The sequence below is a fragment of the Ictidomys tridecemlineatus genome, chromosome 3 (genome assembly GCF_052094955.1).
Source record: "Ictidomys tridecemlineatus isolate mIctTri1 chromosome 3, mIctTri1.hap1, whole genome shotgun sequence".
Lineage (NCBI taxonomy): Eukaryota > Metazoa > Chordata > Mammalia > Rodentia > Sciuridae > Ictidomys > Ictidomys tridecemlineatus.
In genome coordinates this window covers 77,031,047-77,053,156 of record NC_135479.1, presented here as the reverse complement: position 1 = coordinate 77,053,156, position 22,110 = coordinate 77,031,047, and the positions used below count along the sequence as shown (strand labels likewise).

At 38.4% G+C, this 22,110-nt stretch overlaps 1 protein-coding gene across 2 annotated transcripts in view; it reads right to left on the bottom strand.

Moving 5' to 3' along the window:
* The window catches only part of Rad54l2 (RAD54 like 2), a 144,673-nt gene that overhangs the window by 64,972 nt on the left and 57,591 nt on the right, over positions 1 to 22,110 (bottom strand). For both annotated transcript variants that reach the window (XM_078043265.1, XM_005326972.5), the window contains exon 2: positions 1,703 to 1,895. In XM_078043265.1, coding sequence (XP_077899391.1) covers positions 1,703 to 1,841 — 139 coding nt within the window. In that variant the 5' untranslated portion in view covers positions 1,842 to 1,895. The remainder of the gene's footprint in view (positions 1 to 1,702; positions 1,896 to 22,110) is intronic.

Sequence of the window (22,110 nt, the reverse complement as noted above, 5' to 3'; positions counted from 1 at the left end):
ATAATGACAAGAAAAAGTTTCTGTATATCCAGCACAGACACTTTTTCCCAAAAAATATTTCTAATCCACAGCTGAGTGAATCCTCAGATATAGAACCCATGGATACCCACTGTCATTAAGCTTTTGGCAAGAAGATTCCAAGAAGCTAAGAGGGAGGAGACTCTATTTATATCCATCATACTCATTAGCAGCACCAAAAATCTGATCTGAACCTTACAGGAGTCCTAGGGCTATCTAAAATATAATTCTCAGAAGCTAAATGATAAAAAGCAAAAAACTGATTCAGACACCTGGGGACTCTTAACACCAGAAAAATGAAAGCCAGAGAAGATGGTGTACTATCACATCATCACTGTCTTCCACTATTTCTACTCCTGCCTTATAAAACAAACAACAGAATCACTTCAGGGGAGACTCCAACTGAATAAGCTAGTAATAGAGAAACTGCTGCCATCAGGGCCAAATAAAACTGAAATGGCCATTTCCCTATTAGAAGTAAGACGGAAACAGAGCAGATATTTGGGCAGTATAACATACAATGACAGTATAAAGAAATTTAATTTGAGCCATATAGAAGCTGTTAGAATGGTTGAATAAAAAATGATGATAGTAACATCAGCAAAGAGAATGGATTGCTGCTCATCTTCCTGGAATCTGAAAAATGGAGCACATTTTCCTATGTTCCTTCAGATTCAAGTGATAATGATCTAATGCAATGTTTAGTTCCACAGCGGGTGGGTCTATTATGAACAGAGAAAATCTCTATTCCTCAGTTAGTATTATGAATAACTAAATCCTATATCATGAAAGGCCAGAATTCATTGAAAAGCCATGTAACTGCCCAAATAAGCTAATATTTGATGAAAAGAAAAGGTTCAACTGGGCACAGTAGTGCCCACCTGTAATCCCAGGGGCTTGGGAGGCTAAGGCAGGAAGATCAAGAGTTCAAAGCTAGCCTTAGCAACTTAGTGAGGCCCTAAGCAACTCAGTGAGGCCCTGTCTCTAAATAAAATACCAAAAAGAACTGGGGATATGACTCAGTGGTTAAGAACCCCTGGGTTCAATCCCTGGTACAAACAAAAAGAAAAGAAAAAGCTCCATGACACTTTAAGAAATGGGGGGAAAGTGGGAAGGGCTAAGCAAACCAAATAAGAGGAACTTAAAGGAAGCCTACCAGCTATGATGATGCAGTCCCCTCCCAAGCAAGAGCAGTTGACAGTCACTAGAAGTGGCCAGGAGGCAGAGCTGTACTATAGAAAATGAAGTCAGCTTCCAGGGGTATGAGCCTAAGAATCTCTCTCCAGACAATACAATCAGATACACATAAGCAGAACTGTGAGTGTGATTTCAGAAAACCCACAAGACTACTCACAGTCAACCCTTCACCTACTTGAAGGGTCCTTACCCCCAGTCTGCAAAACATCACCACAGAAACTCTGCCATTGCTCCACCATGACTTGGGCAAATGCACCTTACCTTTCAATCTCTGGACCTGAGCTCTACAGTTGTGAAAGATGAGTTCAACACTAAAAGTTTTTCCAGTACTAAAACAAGGCTTACGTGGAAGACAAGAATCCAGTTTCTGAGATTCAGCATTAAGAGTTCACATTTGCTAAGTTCTCAGTCTATGTCTTCTCATATGGATGACCTAACACTAAGCTCCCACAAGCAAAAAAAAAATTTTTTTTCCTTTACTACTCACCATCCAGCAGGTCTTCCTCATCATCCCTGTCATGCTCCTCCACTGCCACCTCCTCCTCCTCCTCCTCCTCTTCCTCATCCTCCAGCTCCACGTCCGGGTCCAGGTCTGGATCGCTCCCTGAGGCGGATTCGTCTGACATGGCTCCCAGTGGTACTCAGTGTGCATTACCAACTCATGGTCCACTGCAGGGGTCCTTGGAGATGACAAGAAGAATCAGAATCACCAAGGTTTCACTTAACAGCACAAATCTTTCAAAGAAAAATATACTTAAGATGAATTCCCTAGGGTTTTTCTAAGCAGTAAAGCAAGCTAACCATATCCAATTTCAACCTTCTCTATGATTGTACTACCCAAGACATGTTTTGGCAGCTCTGCCAGCTCAAACTTCTCATGGCTACTTTGACAAGAAAATATCTTAAAGTAATAACAACAAAAACAAAAGCATATACCTCAGAATTCTCATTTATGTTAAGTGCCTATAATTCCAACAACTCAGGAAGGTGAAGCAGGAGGATCACAAGTTTAAGGCCAGCCTCGGCAACTTAGACCCTACCTGTTATGGTTTAGGAATAAGCCCCCTCTCCCTGAAAAAACTCATGTGAGCGAGAATGCAAGAATGCTGAGACCTGAAATGATTTCAATTATTTAAAACTATAACCTAATCAGTAAATTGATCCAGTGATTCGGATTAACTGGGAAGTAACTATAGGTAGATAGGGTGTAGCTACAGGAAGTAGGTCACTGGAGGCTTGCCTTAGGGTTTATAATTTGTTCTTGGTGGAAAACTCTCTCTCTCTCTGCTTCCTGTTTGCCATGTCCTGAGCTGCTTCCCTCTACCACATCCTTCTGCCATGATGTCAAGCCTCACTTTGGACTCAGAGCTATGGCATGGAGTCAGCTAACTGTAGACTGAACTTCTGAAATCTTTTCCTCTTCTAAGTTGTTCTCTTCAGGTCTTTGGTCACAGCAACAGAAAGTTGACTAGAACACCCTTAAAATAAAAAGGACTGCAGATATATAGCTCCGTGGTAGAGTATCTCTGGATTCAATCCCCAGTATCAAAAAAAAAAAAAAAAAAAAAGCTGAGGGATCCCATTTGTTCATTTCTTACTGCATCACCCATTTCCTGTGCACCAAAGCCCTGAACCCATATTATCTACTCATGTACATATATGTATTTATAATCACAAGCACTATTCTAGTCACAGCAGGAAGAACAAAGCATGTAAAGAATGTGAAGGACTGGTGTATACCAGGAGGAGCTGCTTTTTTTATACAGGGTTAGCTGAGAAGTTCTTACTAAGCAGAGGCTAGAAGGAAGCAAGGGAGCCATAGAGACATATGGAAGTATATGATCCATACACCATGAGCAACAAGGGTTGAACCCTGGAGGGAGGCTGACTTGGAACACTCAGGAAAGAAGGAATAGGTCAGGTCTGGATAAGGGCAGGGTCTGGCATTAAGCACTACAAAGAGGGCAGCTCATTGTCCAATTACCCGAAAGAAAGGCTTCAATGAGCAGCTAGCACTTCACCACATTGTCACTTCTCCCAGACATGAGAGAACCTCAGATGTGGACCCCTGTACATTTGTTGTTCTCTGGTTCTTCCCTACTTCTTGGCCCAGTTCCAGTTCCATTTCTTCCTAGAAGCCTTTGTAAAGTGCCCTAGATTTCTGGTATTATATGCCCTCTTCTGAACTCCATTAGCCAGGCCATCCCACATTATTAATCTTCAATGAAGGATTCATGTGGGCTACTTGGCAAAATGGTGTACTTTCTTTGTTCTTACCTCCTGACCCAACAGTAAACCTCTAAGGGGAGTGATTTAAATGGGAATTGTGTGTTTGTATCCTACAGCTAGAAGTTTGTAGTATATCCAGGTTATTCTCCCTCTTTTACCAACCTGCTATACTCTGTCTACAACGTATCAAAAATTGTGTATGTGTATCTACTTCCCTCCTTCCCTATCCCCTTTCTCATCACTTTACTGTTAGCTGATTAGCTGTAATGATCTTTTTTTCTTTCTTTCTTTCTTTTTTTTGGTATTGGGGATAAAATACCAGGGACACTTTACCTCTAAGCTATACCCCTAGCGATTTTTATTTTTTATTTTGAGACAGGGTCTAGCTAAGTTGCTAAGGCTGAGAACTTGCAATCCTCCTGCCTCAGTCTCCCAAGTCCTTGAGATCACAAGTGTATAGCCACTGCAATTAGCTTAAGGTCATGTTTTTTCTGGGGTAGGAAGGGGACAAGGTAAAGAGATGTCTAGGTGGACAGTTCTATGTAAATATAAATAAAAATGTTAACTTATGGAGTCACTGATTCTTTCAATTTTTCTGTATATTTCCAAGTTTTCATAATAAAAGATAGGGAGAGGACAAGGTAAATAATCTTTCACAAGACAAACTGCTGCAGACAACTACATAAAAAAATCAGGTCACCCTCAAATGACTCTCATCTCCCAAATTAAAAACTTAAGCACAAGTCTCTAATTATTAAACACAAAACTTGTTCCAGACTGAAATTTCTTATTAAGGTTCAGAGTAATTTGCAATTTGAAACAGAACTTCTATCTTCTGGAGAGAGAGAGAGAGAGAGAGAGAGAGAGAGAGAGAGAGAGAGAGAGAGAGAGAAAGAAGAAGGAGGAGGAGGAGGAGGAGGAGGAGGAGGAGGAGGAGGAGGAGGAGGAGGAGGAGAAGGAGGAGGAAGGGAGGGAGGGAGGGGGGGAGGGGAAACAACAGAAGTTTCTGGAGTTATGAACCTAGCTGAGATCTCTCCAAGACAATGCTGTCTTCCTTTAGGATTTTGGAAAAACAGAACTTAAAGTTTAGGACTGCTCAGAGTTAAAAATAACAGAAATTAAAATTGTGTGCATTTCTAGATGGGTCATGTACTTTGCCTCTCAAGACAACTAAAGCAAAGAACAGCTGAGCAGTGAGTTGGTAATAAATTTAAAATTTTTCCATTTATAACTCACATCTAAAAACTTCTGCAAAGAGTATTAAGGGGCAGGGGAAAAAAGTGATCCACAAATACAAAATAGTGTAACATACTAAGCTGTCCTCCACTTAATGACCAGGCAAATACCTGTAGGAATGACTATACTGTGCCTTTTCTTTTATTTAGTAAGTTTCAAAAGGAAATAATAGAGAGCCCAGCAAGGTAGCACAGGCCAACAATCCCAGAAACTCCAGGGGGCTGATTCCAAATTCAAGGCCAGCCTTGGCTACTTAGTGAGGCCCTAAGCAACTTTGAAAGACCATGTCTCAAAAATTGAAGATAAAAAGGGCTACAGATGTAGCTCAGTGGTAGAGCACCCAGGGTTCAATCCCCAATACAAAGGAAAAAGGGGTAGGGAGCAATTAAAAAAAAAAAAAAATCAGCAACTTTGGGATTGCTGGCGAGTGCTACCTTGCTGGGCTCTTTATTATTTCCTTCTGAAACTTACTAAATAAAAGAAAAGGCACAGTATATTTGGAAGTGAAATTGACTTCTCCACAGCCACAGTAAAATATCTGAATATTCATATATCCTCTGGATATAAATGTTCATAATCTGCATTACCCCTATTTCATTCCATACTGCTTGAGAAACACAGTAGGTGTTTTCCTTACAGTATGCTTGGCTGATTATGAAGTGGCTTTTAAAGAATAATTAATTATCAGGTACCTTTAAGTAATCTGAAGGCCTGTCATTCTAGAAAAGAAATTGTGTGGTGGTAGAATGACAATCATTTTGAGGTAAACACTAACAAGGACCAGCCTTCCATATAACCCCAGTTAACTAACTGCTTTAAAGCTCCTGATAGAAGCAAACACCAATTAAACATCCAATAACCACACATACTATTACAATGTAAGAGATATGGGTCCAGTCCCCTACTCAAAACATTTCAAAGCAGTAGACACTTTAAAATAGTACCCAATGGGAATGAGGTTTCATAACAGGTACCACAATATAGTTACATAGGAGGAATAAGTTCTAATATTCTACCAGTACAGAAGGGTGACCACAGTTAACAACAATTTATTAAAGAATTGGAAGAAAGGATTTCAAAGGCTCCAAATGCAAAGAAATTATAAATGTTTAAGGATAGGGAAATACTAATTACCCTAATATAATCACTATACCTTGTACACATATACCAAATTATCATAAATATGTACAATTATTATGTCAAATTAAAAAATAAAAAACACAAAAATAGTACCCAGACCATTATCATATGCTCATAACAGAGAAGAGATTAAAAAGCAAAGAATTTCTTCAATCCTATTAAATTTGGTTTTTCTCTTCCCCTTCCTTCCACAAGCCATTAAATTTCTTTACAGAGAAAACAAAGTGAACTCTCTTCTCAGCTCTTCAGAATCATACTAACTCTCTAAAGGATAGGTTTTGCTATTACTGATCTTCAAAAAGGCAACAAAGAGAACGTGACAAAGGAAAATCTGGTCTTAGTGGGTAGCAGAGTTGATTACATTCTGTCTCTAAGGGACTTAACCTGCACACAGACATCTGGATGTGGAACCCAGGCTTTCAGAACACAGGGAAGGCATCCCTGATTCAATAATTAGCTCTTCATTATGTTAAGTGAAATAAGTCAAACTCAGAAAGTCAAGGGTCATATGTTATCTCTCACATGTGGAAATAGAAAGAATAAAGGAAAAGAAGGCAGATGGTTTACCAAGAAAAACTAAGATCAGTGGAGAGGAAAGGAGACCAGGGGTACAGAGGAGGATAAGAAAAGGGAAAATACTGGAGAATAATACTGACCAATTTATATTGTTATATCATGTGCATGTATGAATATGTAACAATGGATCCTATAATATAATTGTATCATATATAGTACACCAATAAAAATATTAATAAACAAGAACACAGTTCTTAGTATATATGAAGGGGAAGTTGAAAAGGAAGAAAAACACATCACCCATTTGTTCCTCATTCCACATGAAATACAGCCTGAATCGGCAGTGCAGAGGGTCTCTGCCTCTAGAATACAGAGAAATTAAGAGAGTGATTATGTGTATGTGTACCTTAATGAAGACCTGTGTTCTCATAAAGCAAATTCTGGGAATCAAATTCTATTTTAATGAAACTGGAGAACTAGCTATTTAAAGGAACTCTAAAAGACAAACACTATGAAAAGCAAACATTCAACCCCTAAGCATGTTAATAAGCCTAGAGTTTAATATATTGGATTTGCTAACAAGAGGCTATAATTAACAAGAAACCCACAGCTAAATCTCAGCTCATTCCCTCACAGCAATCTAGAGAGTAAAAGAAAAGGTTGTTCTACCCTGCTAAATTCAAAGACAAGGACACCTGACTATAAAATGGTGTCTGGCCAAGAATCAGAAGAATTATTCATGCCTGCACAGTCCTTAGAGACACTGGGATGGTGGTTGAGGAGGACATAGGAAGAACCCACCCTCACACACATACACACACCTTCTTTATTCTCAAATAGATCATGTTTGAAGAGTCCACCTTGAAATTAGGGGGCTACAGGTGCACACACATTGCCTCATTACTATGGGGCAGCCCATGAAATTTCAAAGATACCCTCATGGTCTCCTGTAGCATCATGATCCAATCTTTCAACTCCATGTCCTCATTAATTTTGGTGACCTTGAATCATATTAAATTTCCTCAAATGATCTCCAACAATTCTACAGTGCGTACAACTGACTTTTTTTTGTTTATTTGTTTGTTTTTGTATTAAAGATATAAATACAAAAACCTGGGACTGGGGTTGTAACCCAGTAGCAGAGAATTTGTCCAGCATATGTGAAGTACTGAATTCAATCCTTAGCACCACATAAAATTAAAGAAGGCATTCTGTCCATATACAACTACAAAAAAAATTTTTAAAGAATAAAAATAAATACAAAAACCTGGATTTAAGCTAATTAACAAGAGGGGCAATTTTTCTTTTTTTTTTGACCACAGGGAACCCAAGGGTGCTTAATCACTGAGCCACATCCCCAGCCCTTTTTGTTTTTTATTTTGAGACAGGGTCTCACTAGGTTGCTCTACATTCTAACTAAACTGCTGAGGCTGGCTTTGAACCTGGGATCCTCCTGCCTCAGCCTCTGGGATTACAGGCCTGCACCATCACACTCAACGGAATAAAATCTTTTAAGACACTTTCATTCCAAAGCTTTGGGCAATTGGGCTGAGAATGTAACCTAAAGGTAGAACATTTGCCTCACTCACCTAAGGCCGTGGATTCAATCCCCAGCACTCGAAAAAAAAATACTAATAATAATAACCAAAGCTTTGGGCAATACCCTTTCAAATAAACCCAGTCGAATAATTTGTATAATTTCAAGACATGTCAGTCCACATTGAAGTACTAAGTTACCATAGAATTCTTCCGGTCTGCTGAGAAATTCACTGTGGGTCAATAAAATTATTTCAAAACCCCTTTTCCTGTGCAAGACAAAGACCTGTCCTAATCACACCAATGTGTACTTCAAATCTCCATGGCTGGCAAGGTGATGCATGCCTGTAATTACAGCAGCTCAAGAGGGGGAGGCAGAAGGATCACAAGTTTAAAGCCAGCCTAAGCAACTTAGCAAGGCCCTAAGCAACAGAGCAATACCTTGTCACAAACTAAGAAAGGGGCAGCCACAAAGTCAAAATCATCCCCAGCCCTTTTTAATTTTTATTTTGAGATGGTTCTAAATTGTCTAGGCTGAATTCAAATTTGCAAACCTCCCATCTTAATCTCCTAAGTAACTGGGATTATAGGCATGAGCCACTACACCTGACCTCTCATCAATGTTTTTTTGTTTTTGTTGCTGTTGTTGTTGTTGTTGTTGTTGTTTAGGTACCAGGGATTCTGAGAGCACTCAACCACTGAGCCACATCCCCAGCCCTATTTTGTACTTTATTTAGAGACAGAGTCTCACGAGTTGCTTAGCACGTTGCTTTGCTGAGGATGGCTTTGAACTCGAGATCCTCCTGCCTCAGCCTTCCAAGCCACATAGGCATGGGCCACCATACCCGGCTCATTAATGGATTTCTATGTAACAAAACACAAAAAGTTCCTTTTTTTCTTTAATTTTTAATATTTATTTTTCAGTTTTTAATGGACACAACATCTTTGTTTGTATGTGGTGCTGAGGATCAAACCCGGGCCGCACGCACGCCAGGCGAGCGAGCTACCACTTGAGCCACATACCCAGCCCACAAAAAGTTCCTTGATAGGCCTTTAAATCCACATTGTAATTAACTTTTAAGAAACTCTTCTCAAGAGTTTTGATATAGTGGGGCTGGGTTTGTAGCTCAATGATACAGCTACTTGCCTGGCAGGTACAAGGCACTGGGTTCCATCCTCAGCACCACATAAAAATAAATAAATAAAATAAAGGCATTGTAGGCTGGGGATGTGGCTCAGTGGTAGAGCGCTCACCTCACATGTGTGAAGCACTGGGTTTGATTCTCAGTACCACATGAAAATAAATAAATTAAATACAGTTATCATGTCCATCTACAACTAAAAAATACTAAAATAAATAAAGGCTTTGATTCCATCTACAACTAAGAAAAAAAATTTTTAGAAAGAGTTTAGGAATAGTTTCAAAGAATATACACAATCTGGGGCTGGGGTTGTGACCCAGGGGTAAAGCACTCGCCTAGCACAAGTGAGGCACTGGGTTTGATCCTCAGAACAACATAAAAATAAAATAAAGGTTATTGTGTCCACCTACAACTACAACAAATATTTTTTTTTAAATTTTTTTAAAAAGAATATACACAATTATGTGAAAGGTAATTAAAAAACAGCTTTCAAATATATCTCTATAGCAGCTGGTTTTTCTTCATGTACTTCAAAAATGCAATAAGTCAACAACAAAACAATAAAGTCAAAACAGACACAGAAACAATTGAGAATACACTGTCTATTCAGCCAGAAAATTTCAAGTGCTTAAAAACAATCTGCTCTTTTAATATTTTTATTTTGGAAAAATAGTTATTTTTCATTAAAAATATTATTTATGGGGGCTGAGGATACACTCTGGTAGAGCACCTGAAGGATGCACAAGGCTTTGAGTTTAATTCCAAGGACAGAAAAAAGAAGTTATGATCTGCAGGTATAGCTCAGTGGTAGAGCCCATGCTTAACTGAATAGGACCTGGGTTCAAGCCCCAGTACCAAATAATAATAATTTATTTATGTTAAACAGAATGGTTTATTTTTTAATTAATTAATATTATTTCTCAGTTTTAATTTCTAGTACAGCAAATATTGATAGATATAATACGATGATACTCTTAAAAATTGAAGACCCCAAGAACCAAGACCAAAAATCTTTTGGGGGGAATTTTCTATTTTTTTATTATAACATAATAATTATACATAGTAGTTAGGTTCATTTTGACAAAATCATATATGCAAGGAATTTGATTTCAATCCCCATTTCCCTTTTCCTCACTTCCCTCCCCCATTCTCCTTCCTCTGTTCTAATGAAGATCAAAAATCTTGAGAACTATTGTTTCACAACTACAAGATTCTAAGATCTGTAGTCTATTACCTCAAATTTTCCTGTATTACAAAAAGAAAGACTAGCATTTTTAAAAATTTAATAAGAAAAACACCAGATTGGTAGAATATCACGAAATATTTTAACTATTCCATAACGAAAACAAAATTTCAAAACTATGATTAACCTGATCTGTAAATCACATACACTGGTTATTTTATAAATGTAATTAGCCATCAAAGGCAAATTTTCTCAATGACTAAAGTCATTTGCAAAGTCAGATTTTTACTTTTACCAGTAAATCTCTGCTATCTGCACCCCATTTAAAATGGCCAAGGGCAAGGGTTCCCTATGTTCTCTGCAAAGCTCCCCTGCTTAGGCCCTTCATTGGAAAGGGCACTGAGCAACATAGCCCTGCACCAGTCCCAGGCATTTTGAATGAGTAGGAATAAATGTCTGGAAGGCCACTATGAAGGAACCAAGTGCAACATTCATTTCATTCTCCATAGAATCATGGCCACTGGGGAAAAAAGGTTGTGGCATGGGGGAAAATTATTAGACTGAGAAGATATGAGCTAAAGCAGGGATGACAGTTTGGGCCATGAGAAGGCTGGGTGACACAGATTCTATTCCATCATCTACAAAGCTGGGTTCTGCAAAATTTGCACACGCACATGCGCGCGCGCGCGCGCGCGCACACACACACATACACACACACACAAACATAATCAATGTAATATTAGGGAATGAGGCAAGAATGAAAGCAATTCTAGCTAAATCTCTTACCATTCAACTTGTGAGTCCTGTATCTCTTTCCACGTGTGTGTGTGCATACACGTGCTAGAAATGGAACCCAGGACCTTGCACATGCTAAACACATACTCTACCACTGACTATGTTTTCCCTTAGCCCAACTAAAATGTCTTAAGATGAAGATTATAGTAAGAACCCATATGGCAATGGCATGAAGCCCACTTTTCCCAGGCTTCCTTGAGTCTAAACCAGCCCTTAATCTAAATCAGCCTAAAAGCAAATCAGTTTTATCTGCTAGATCCTGAAATGAAGAGAAAGCCAAACCATTCTCATTTTTCATCCTTCCAACTCCCCCATCAGTCTTTTCCCAAAAGAGAAGACTTGTCCTCTGAGGCTCCTCTCTCTCCTGACAGCTCTACCACAGAGCCAAGAACCGTAGTCTGGGTTGTGCTTTCAAAACCCAGACAAATGCAAGCTGAGCATAAAGGAGGTGGTTTGCCCTTAATAATCCTGTGAACATTCAGAATGAATTATGGCAAAGACTTCTGGATCTAGCTACCCATCAGACAAAAAAAATCCTGAAAAGCTCCATGCACATGGCATTCAACAAATAAAAGCTCTTTTAAGTAAGACTACACAGGGACCCTACCCAAATCCCTCAATAATATAACAATAAGTGCCAATTTTCTAAATTAATGTGGATCACTTTAGATTTCCTATTATCAACTCTTTTTTTTTTAATATTGCTTAGTTGTTGGGCTGAGTCTGTAGCTCAGTGGTAGAACACTTGCCTAGCACGTGTGAGGCCCTGGGTTCAATCCTCTGCACGCATTAAAATAAATAAATAGAATAAAGGTATTGTGAAAAAAATTCAAAAAATATATTGTGTAGTTGTCAGTGGATCTTCATTTTTATTTATTTATACATGGTGCTGAGAATCGAACCCAGTGCCTCACACATGTCTGGCAATGCTCCACCAATGAGCCAGAACCCCAGCCCCTATTACCAACTCTTTTATAATAGCAACAAGTACATACATAGTACACAGGAGTTTCTCTCTCTCTCTCTCTCTCTCTCTCTCTCTCTCTCTCTCTCTCTCTCTCTTGTATCAAGGACTGAACCTAGGGGTTCACCACTGAGCCACATCCCCAGGCTTTTTTTTTTTTTTTTGTAGTTTTAAATGGACAGAATGCCTTTATTTATTTTTTATGTGGTGCTGTGGATTGAACCCAGTGCTTCACACATGCTAGGCAAGCACTGTACCGCTGAGCTACAGCCCCTCCAAGCCCTTTTTTATATTTTACTTAGAGACAAGGTCTCGCTGAGTTGCTGAGGTGACTTTGAATTCAGGATCCTCCTTCCTCAGACTCCCAAGCCACAGGGATTATAGTCATGAGCCACCATGCCCAGCAGGTTGTCTCTTTACTACAGTTTTTCCTTAGGTAGTATCTATCCCAAATATAAGTATAGGCTTATATTTTCAAAATATTCTAGAGGGAAAAATATAATAATGTTATTGTATTTATACAGCTATCCAATTTTTCACTTGTCTTTGCCATGGCTTGGGCACTCTGTGCACTTAGCTTCTCTGGCTCTCCTTACTTTATGATATATAAAAATATACTTAATCTTTGTTCCTGGTTCCTGGGTAGTAGTTCCTAAAACTCTTGGAACTTCATAATGCTGGGGCTCCTTGACTGCCTCACAATTAGACTAGGTACCAGAAAGACCAATAGTAAACTAGAGGAACTCTAAGGAGTAGAGTTCCTCTAGTTTACTATTCCTCTAGTTTACTATTTACTTTCTGCATCAAAAACTGAACATCCAGTTCAGTTTTTGATGCAGAAAGAATTGGCTATCAGTGTTCTAAATCCATATCTGCAAGAGCACCAAAAAATTTCAAAGATTCCCCACCACTTTCTTTTTTGGTCCTGGGGATTGAATCCTGGGGGGCTTTACCACTGAGCTACATCACCACACTTTTTTATTTTGAAATAGGATCTCACTAAATTGCTGAGGTTGGCCTCAAACTTGTGATCCTCCTGCCTCAGCCTTCTGAGTCACTGGGATTTTAGGTGTGTACCACTCACTGTGCTTGGGTAAAGATCTATTTCTTGACTTCCCATATGTAAAATAAATTATGAAATTTATATAAATGCAAAAGGTAACCTATATCTTTAAACTACTAAATATCACCTTTCCACTTTATGTGAATTAGTAATTAAATGGTACAAGAGTTTGTAAATAGAAATACAAAGTAGGTTCTACCTCCTCGATTCACAAAGGAAGAAAAGAACCCCTGATGAAAAAGCTATTGCAAATGTAATGTTTTCCATATTTCTAATGAATAACAAAAACTGATTATGAGAATTAGAAGAAAAATAGCACAAACAGTGAAGATCTTTAGTGATCTAAGCAGTTCAAAATATGCATAAAGATGGGGTTATGTCCTGATAAACCCATCATCAGATAAAAATATATTAAGTTGAAAATGCACTTATTACACCTATCCTATCAAATATCATAGCTTAGCAACACAATATGCAGAAGGTTCGGGCTGTGCACTCTCATGATGTACAGCTGACTAGGAACTGGAGCTCACTGTAGCTGCCCAGTATTTTAATAGCATCATATAGCACATGCTAGCCTGGAAAAAGATGAAAATTCAAAGCTGGAAATATGGTTTGGTTTCTACTGAAAATGTACAATAGAGGCTGGGGTTGTGGCTCAGAGGTAAAGTGCTCCCCTCACATGCGTGAAGCATTGGGTTCAATCCTTAGCATCACATAAAAATAAAATAAAAATATTGTATCCACTATAACTAAAAAATAAATATTTTTTTTAAAAAAGAGAGAAAGCGTACAACATTTTCATCATTGCAAAGTCAAAAATCCTAAGTAGAACCATCATCGGTCAAAGACCATCTGTAAAGCCTAACCATTTCCAGTCTATTAGATACCTCCCCCTCCCTTAGCCAAAGCAACCCTTTCAGATACCAAGTCTGCTAATAGCTACTAAAATGTGGAAGGACTATATTACACAAGTGAATTCTATTCAAACACAACCCTTTCCTCTCTAAGTAGCAGCGCTTTCAGAAGAATGCCATAAGGAAGTCAGGATCTGAATATCAGAAGACAAGGTTCTGGGAATGAGTATATAAACCTTGCCATATATGAAAAATAATCCTCCAAAAATTGTTTCAGATTAGAGGACAGTAAATGCAATGTGGAATCTTGGGTTAGATACCAGGCCTGGAAGAAAAAATAACTACAAAGTCCAGTACTATAGACAACTAATAGACTGAGTATAGACTGTGGGCAAGATATCAATATCAAATTTCTCGATTTTGAGAATTGATCTGTGATTACATAAGAGCATGTTCTTAGGAAATACATGATGAAGTATTTTGTGGTAAAAATAACTTCCTAAGAGACAGCAAGAAAGAGAATACATTTTTCTGTTTCTACTTATCCAAAGATTTAAATACTTAAGTACAAAAATGTAGTGTTTCAAAATACAGATCTAAAATATTACCTGACCATTCTCTATTGTTAATTAGTAACAAATTAGGAACAAACTTCTTTTCCTTTTAGACTCAATGACTTAGGGTTAAAAAAGCTAATTAAACCTCCCAGCAATCCCTTGCATATAGACAGAATGTCCACTTGCTGAGTTGAATCTTTCCCTTTCCCTGAGCCCAGCAAAAATTAAGTCAAAGTCTCACTTGTACTCTAGGCATGATCAATGTCATAAACAAATGGCATCCCACAAGCAGGCAGAAATTGGACTCAGCAGCTTGCCCTCACTCTATGTGTGGTATGTGACCCAGTTCTGAACAGTCTTCTAAGGAGACTTATGTAATCTATCTATAGTATAAATGTTACTATGGCTTTGTGGCCAAAATTAATCTAACCTGTACTCAGAACATGTACATGCTTTTGTTTTCACTCTAGCACTATAAAAATACCTTAAACCAGGCATGGTCCTGGTGGTGCACGGCTATAATCCCAGTGACTCGGAAGGCTGAGAAAGGAGGATCACAAATTTGTGAACAGCCTCCGCAACTTAGCAAACCCCTAAACAATTTAGCAAGACCCTGTCTCAAAATAAGAAATAAAAAGATTTGGAAGGCCTGGTACAGTGGTGTATAAGTAATCCCAGCAGCTCGGGAGGCTGAGATTGGAGGATCCCGAGTTCAAAGCCAGCCTAAGCAATTTATTGAGGCCCTCAGCAACTCAGCAAGACCCTATCACAAATTTAAAAAGGGCTGGAGATGTGGTTCAGTGGTTAAGCACCCCTGGGTTCAATCTCTAGTACCAAAAAGAAATAATATGGCTAAAAGACATACCACTTTGAACCAGATTCACTTGCATGAACTTACCCTACAAGTCTCTCTCTAGCTAAACAATGAATATAAATACTCAAGAAAACTGTGACATCTGAATTTCAGCAAAGTGGTAAAGTAAGTTACACTTGACCTAAAGCCAAAATATTAACAGAAAAAAAAATTCTTCTTTCAAATTATTACTTCTATAACTTCTCTAAGGAAAAGCATATGGAGTTGAACAAAACTAGGGCTATAGATTTTAGAAGTAAGAAGATCTGCAGTAATCTGCAGTAAAACCCTATTTCTGTAAACAAAAAATAATGGATATTACCTTGGAAGAAGAACCAACTGTCAAAGACCAGAACATAGCCTATATGTGTGTGTGCCATGCACATTCCATACTCTTTAGATAGAGGCTGTTCTATGGAGATATAACCAAACTTCATCATATCAAATGGGAAGTATAAAGACCAAAATAGTTCACACAAGACCATAGAATCAAGAGATATTGTCATAGTCAAGGGAACAAGGGCATAGGCTGGAATGAACTAAGAGCTTGAAAAATAATTTAAAGAAAAAGTAGCTGAGTGTGGTGACACATACTTGTAATCCCAACTTATTGGGAGGCTGAGGCAGTAGGATCATAAGTTTGAGGCCAGCCTGGACAATGTAGGGAGACCTGTCTCAAAATAATTTTTATTTTTTGGAAAGTGCTAGTTCTAGGGAGAAAAAAAATGGTGGCATACACAAACTTGGTTCATGTTATTTCTTTTTCTCTCATTTTTTTTCTTCTTTTTTGGTATTATGGATTGAACCCATGCAGTTTTACATATGCCTTTAGCACTGCTGTTGTCTTAATCAATAATTATGAAGTACACCCCATTTCAAAAAAGGGGGGGGGGACTGGGCATGGTGTTACACTTTATCACTAGGCTATGACACCTCCCCTTTTTTTTTGGTACTGGGGATTGAACTCAGGGGTGCTCAACCACTGAGCCACTTCCCCAGACATATTTTATATTTTATTTAGAAACTGGGTCTCAATGAGTTGCTAAGCACCTCACCATTGTTGAGGCTGGCTTTGAACTCACGATCCTCCTGCCTCAGCCTCCGGAGGTGCTGGGATTACAGGGGTGTACCACCATGCCCAGCCCCCCCCCTTTTTTATCATTTTTAAATTTTGTGACAGGGTCTTGCTGAATTGCTTAGAGCCTTCTTCAGTTGCTAAGGCTGACCTTGAACTTGTGATCCTCCTGCCTCAGTCTTCATGTCACCAAGATTACAAGCATGCACCAACAGTTTGTGTTAATTCTGAAATTTGAAATGGGGTGTACTTCATAATTATTGATTAAGACAACAGCAATGCTAAAGGCATATGTAAAACTGCATGGCTTCTTTTTATATGATATTTTTAGAAGTCTATATAACAAAATATGTAACTATATAATTTTTATGTTTTTCTTAGTAAGATCTAGTTTGCATAATACTAACATTAAGTAAAAATCTCATTAGAGACCTTTCTACTATGTCACATTTCCAAGCTAATGAAATAAAAACTTAATGATATGAACTTCATTAAAAGCAGGAATGTCTTGCTGGGTGTGGTGGCCCAGGCCTGTAATCCCAGCAACTATGGAGGCTGAGGCAAGAGGGTTCCCTTTTTCTAGCCAACCTCAGCCATTTAATCAAGACCCTTAAGCAACATAGTGAGAACCTGTCTCAAAATAAAAAGAACCGAGGATATTGCTCAATAGTTGAGAATCTCTGGGTTCAATCCCCAGTACTGCAAAAACAGAAGAAAAAGGAGGAAAAAAGTGGCTGACAATTATTTTGGAGAAAGAATGATTAAAGGGAAAAACAGAAAGGCTAGTGATTTATTCAGACCAAAGTCTAAGCACTTTTCATATAAAGACACTCTGAGAGGCACTGTGGGGTAGTACAATACATGATTCAAAGGGGGAAAAAAAAAAAAACAGAAGTAGGGCAAGAAGCAATGAGACTACCTGACTCCAAAACAGAAAGAATCAATAAAAATGTCATTTGGGGCCACAAAGAAACCTGTATCACTTGAATAAACACTAAATCAAATCTGATCATAATACAAAAATTTTATTTGTAATAGAAAAATGAGTGCTAAAAGGTAGTGCTATTGCCTCACCAAGGAAGTTACAAGGCACATTCTTCCCTATTATACTAAACACCCACCCTGAATACACACACTTTCTCACATCTGGTCCCATGGCACCCAGGGATATGCATTCATCCTGATGCAGTTAAGGGACTATCTAGGTTTGCAGGGCAAAGCCTATACCTTGAAATTAAACCCCAAATCTTTGCCTAATCATTGCTCACTATGCCAACCTACAGCACTTGGCAACCATTAAGACAATTTATTTGAGTGAAAGTGAAGAACAGAAGTGGAACAGTGAGAGAAAACTGCCAAATCTCAAGGGCAGAGACTCAGAATCTATAGTGTAGCAGGTTCCACTGCAGGTTCCAATCTTCTGGTCACTTATCCAATGAGTAGTTATTAAACATTATTGGGACCTATTCTCAAGTGGACATTTCTCTAGTGCTACAGCCAAAATTAAAATGTCTGTCCAAAAAAGGGGAGTGAGTGAATAACGATGAGATTAATCCTCCCTCCTGCTCACCACAGCAAACAAGAATGAGGAGTGCAACTCATTGTTACGTAACAGTGAGGCTGAACAAAAGGCCCAGCTAGGTCAATGTTGACAGCTACAGAGCATCATATACCAAAGGTTAGAAGCTGCTACTTGGCCACATTAAGTGACAGGCTACTGACCACCCCATACTACAGCCATTTCTAGAATCTCACTGCCTCTCCCATTAACTGAAATAAAAAAATCATGGGCTTTCATAACAATTCTGACAGGAAGCCATCTTCACATTCACATGTATGCATGTTAAGATATTCCTGATTTTGTTTTTTGTTTTTGAAGCCAGGGTTGGTTTACCACTAAGCAACATCCTTGGTTCTTTTTATTTTGAGACAGATTCTCACTAAGTTGCTTGAAGGTCTTGATTAAATGGCTGAGGTTGGCCAGAAAAATGGAATGCTCCTGCCTCAGCCTTCATAGTTGCTGGGCCACCACACCCAGTAAGACATTCCTGCTCTTAATGAAGTTCATATCATTAAGTTTTTATTTATTAGCTTGGAAATGTGATACAATAGAAAGATCTCTAATGAGATTTTTGCTTAATATTAATATTATACAAACTAGATCTTACTAAGAAAAACATAAAATTATATAGTTCCATATTTTGTTATAAAAACTTCTAAAAATATCATATAAAAAGGAGCCATGTAGTTTTACATATGCCTTTAGCACTGCTATTGTCTTAATCAATAATTATGAAGTACACGACATTTCAAATTTCAGAATTAACACAAACTGTTGGTGCATGCTTGTAATCTTGGTGACATGAAGGCTGAGGCAGGAGGATCACAAGTTCAAGGTCAGGCCTTAGCAACTGAAGAAGGCTCTAAGCAATTCAGCAAGAATGTGTCACAAAATTTAAAAATTTAAAAACAAAGGAATGGGGGCATAACCTAGTGGTAAAGCACCCCAGGGTTCAGTCCCCAGTACCAAAAGAAAAGAAACACAGAGAGAGAGAGAGAGAGAGAGAGAGAGAGAGACAGACACAGACATAAAACAAGATTATGTATGTCATTTTCCCCCCAGTACTGGGTATTGAACCCAAGGGCACTCTATCAGTGAACTACATCATCAGCCCTTTTTTATTCTATTCTGAGATGGGGTCTCAGGTTAAGTTGTCCAGGTTAGCCTGGAACTTGCAATCATCCTGCCTCAGCCTTCTGACCTACTGGAATTACAAATGTGGGGCTACCATTCCAAGCCAAGTATGTCATTTTATAGCTTCCCTACTGATCAAACTTTTGCAACAAAAACCTATAAAATTATCATCATGCACAAAGAAATTTTTTTAAAAGTGAGAGTGAAAGAGAGAGAGAGAGAGAAAAAAAAAAAGGAACTGAAAGGTAGTACTTCACTGAATACTGGGTATACCAAAATTGAAGTCAAGAAAGCACCAAAAATTCTAATCACAGGTCTAGAAACTAACCAGTGGAAACCAATAAGATAACAACATAATGAAAAATGCACATTTAACACATTGGACAAGGACTTCCTGCTTGACCCACTGGCAGACGAGAGATGCTACAAAATTTCTCCAATAGCAAAACCAAGAAATGTGGATAAAATTATAATGACAACTCAGGAGGCTGAAGCAGGAGGATCAAAAGTTCAAGGCCAGCCTTAGCAACACAGTGAGCGCTATAAGTAACTTAGTGGGACCCTTTCTCAAAATTTAAAAAATTAAAAAGCTGGGGGTGTAGTTCAGTGGTAAAGCATCCTGGGTTTAATCTCCAGTACCCTCAAAAAAATTATAATAAGCATTCTTTTTAATGCACAGCTGTGCTCACAAGACAGTAATAGAAATCCCCAAGGACCAAAAATGAAAAGCAAACTAAAAATCACAGACTAAGTCTCTTGAGTTTTAAAAGCTGACACTGTAATGGTTCTGGGGAAAGGAGGAGGATAATCATGAGGGGGTGGAAGGAGATAAGAGTCAATGTGTTGGGCTCAAAGAAGCTATAAAGGAGGAGCTGACTTGGTGTGATGGGAAAATGAGACATGCCAGTAAAGAAGGCTGAGGGAGGAGGACCTCAAATTCAAGGCCAGCCTCAGCAAAGGAAGACCCTGTCTCAAAAATAAAAAGGGCTGGGGATATAATTCAGTGGAGAGCATGCCTGGGTTCAATCAAAAGGAGGGGCTGACACAAAGCCAGGACCTTGAATATTTATGCTCTCATGAAAAGCAAACTAGAAAAAACCAGTCCACCAAACACAGAGACAACACAGAAACTTGTGTCAACCTAAGCTAGAAAAGGAAAAAAAAAAAGTATCCAGTGGAAACCTGTAACCATCTGCCCTCCAACCAATTTGAGATCTAAATATATATACTTTGCTGTATGGTCCAAGAAATTAACCAAAATTAAAGTGATCCCAAGCAACTGATACACCTTGGTTGCTTAGCAGCAAGCACAAAGCATGTCTGATATATTCCTCATCCCAAACCACAAAAAGATTTCCTTGCTGAAGGGCTGGGGTTGTAGCTCAGTGGTAGAGTGCTTGCCTAGCATGTGTGCAGCACTGGGTTGGATTCTCAGCACCATGGATAAATAAATAAAATAAAGGTCCATCAACAACTAAACAACATTAAAATTAAAAAGAAAGAAAGTCTTGCTCACAATCCAAAAGTGCCAATATATGAGGGAGTAATCCAAGCAATAAAGATCAGACTCCTAAAAATCTTCTCATAACAGAACTATCAGATTAAATTAGATATATTACATGACTATCTCTAAAGATGCATAAAAGTCTTAGATAAAATTCAAAATCTATTAATGATTCCAAAAGAAGACAGAATCTTAGCAAAATAGATGAAAGCTTCTTACAAAGGATAAAGAAAATTGACCGGAAACATTTACCACACTTAGTACGAAACACTGGGAGTATGTCCTTTAAATTCAGGAAGACAAGGTTGTATGCTATCAGTGATTCTATCAACATCAAATTAAGGATTCGTGGGGCTGGGATTGTGACTCAGTGGTAGAATGCTCGCCTAGCATAGGCAGGACCCAGGTTCGATCCTCAGCACCACATAAAAATAAAGGCATTGTGTTGTGTCCATCTACCCCTAAAAAATAAATTAAAAAAAAATAAGGATTCTAAATAAGGAAGACCAAAAAATTGGGCATAAAGATTGGATTTAAAAAAGAAAATTATCAGTCAGGCATGGTGCAAGCCAGTAACCCCAGCAACTAGGGAGGCTGAGACAGGAGGATCACAAGTTCAAAGCCAGCCTCAGCAACTTAGCAAGGCCCTTAGTAACTTAGCAAGACCCTGTCTCAAAATAAAAAAATAAAAGAAAGGGCTGGGGATGTGACTCAGTGATTAAGTGTCCCCCTGGGTTCAATCCCTAGTACCAAATAAATAAATAAAATATAATAAAATAAAAAGGGCTGGGGATGTAGCTCAGTGGCAAAAAACACCTGGGTTCAATCCTGAAAGACAAAAAAGAAAGGAAAACTCTGAACAGTTAAGGAGTATATTATTTCAACATGAAAATATATGGACAAGCTATTAGAAATACAAATGAACTCACTAAGGTGATTGAGTGAAAAAGCAATAAAGAAAAAAATTGATTTTATCTCTAGATGCTCTTAATACCCACTTTTTAAATATTTTTAGTTGTAAATGGACACAATGCCTTTATTTATTTTTATGTGGTGCTGAGGATACCACTGAGCTACAGCCCCAGCCCCTGTTAATACTCATTTGGAAGTCACAATTTTAAAAAATATTATTTAAAAGAGCAATAATGGCCAGGCACAGTGGCTCACACCTGTAATCCCAACAACTAGGGAGGTTAAGACAGGAGGATTCCAAGTTAGAGGCCAGCCTGAGCAACCTAGTGAGACCCTTAGCAATTTAGTGAGACCCTGCATCAAAATAAAAAATAAAAAGAGTTGGTAGGTAGCTCTGTAGTAAAGCTCCCTGAGATCTAAATATATAGTTTGCTGTATGGTCCAATCCCCAGTACAAAAATAATTTTAACGATTTTAAAAATAAGAGCAAAAATCACCAAACAAGTAGCACATGCCATAATCTCAGCAATTTGGAAGGTTACATCAAGAGAATCACAAGTTTGAGGCTAACCTAAGCAACTTAGGGAGACCTATCTCAAAATTTAAAATAAAAAGGGCTGGATGTGGCTCAGTGGCAA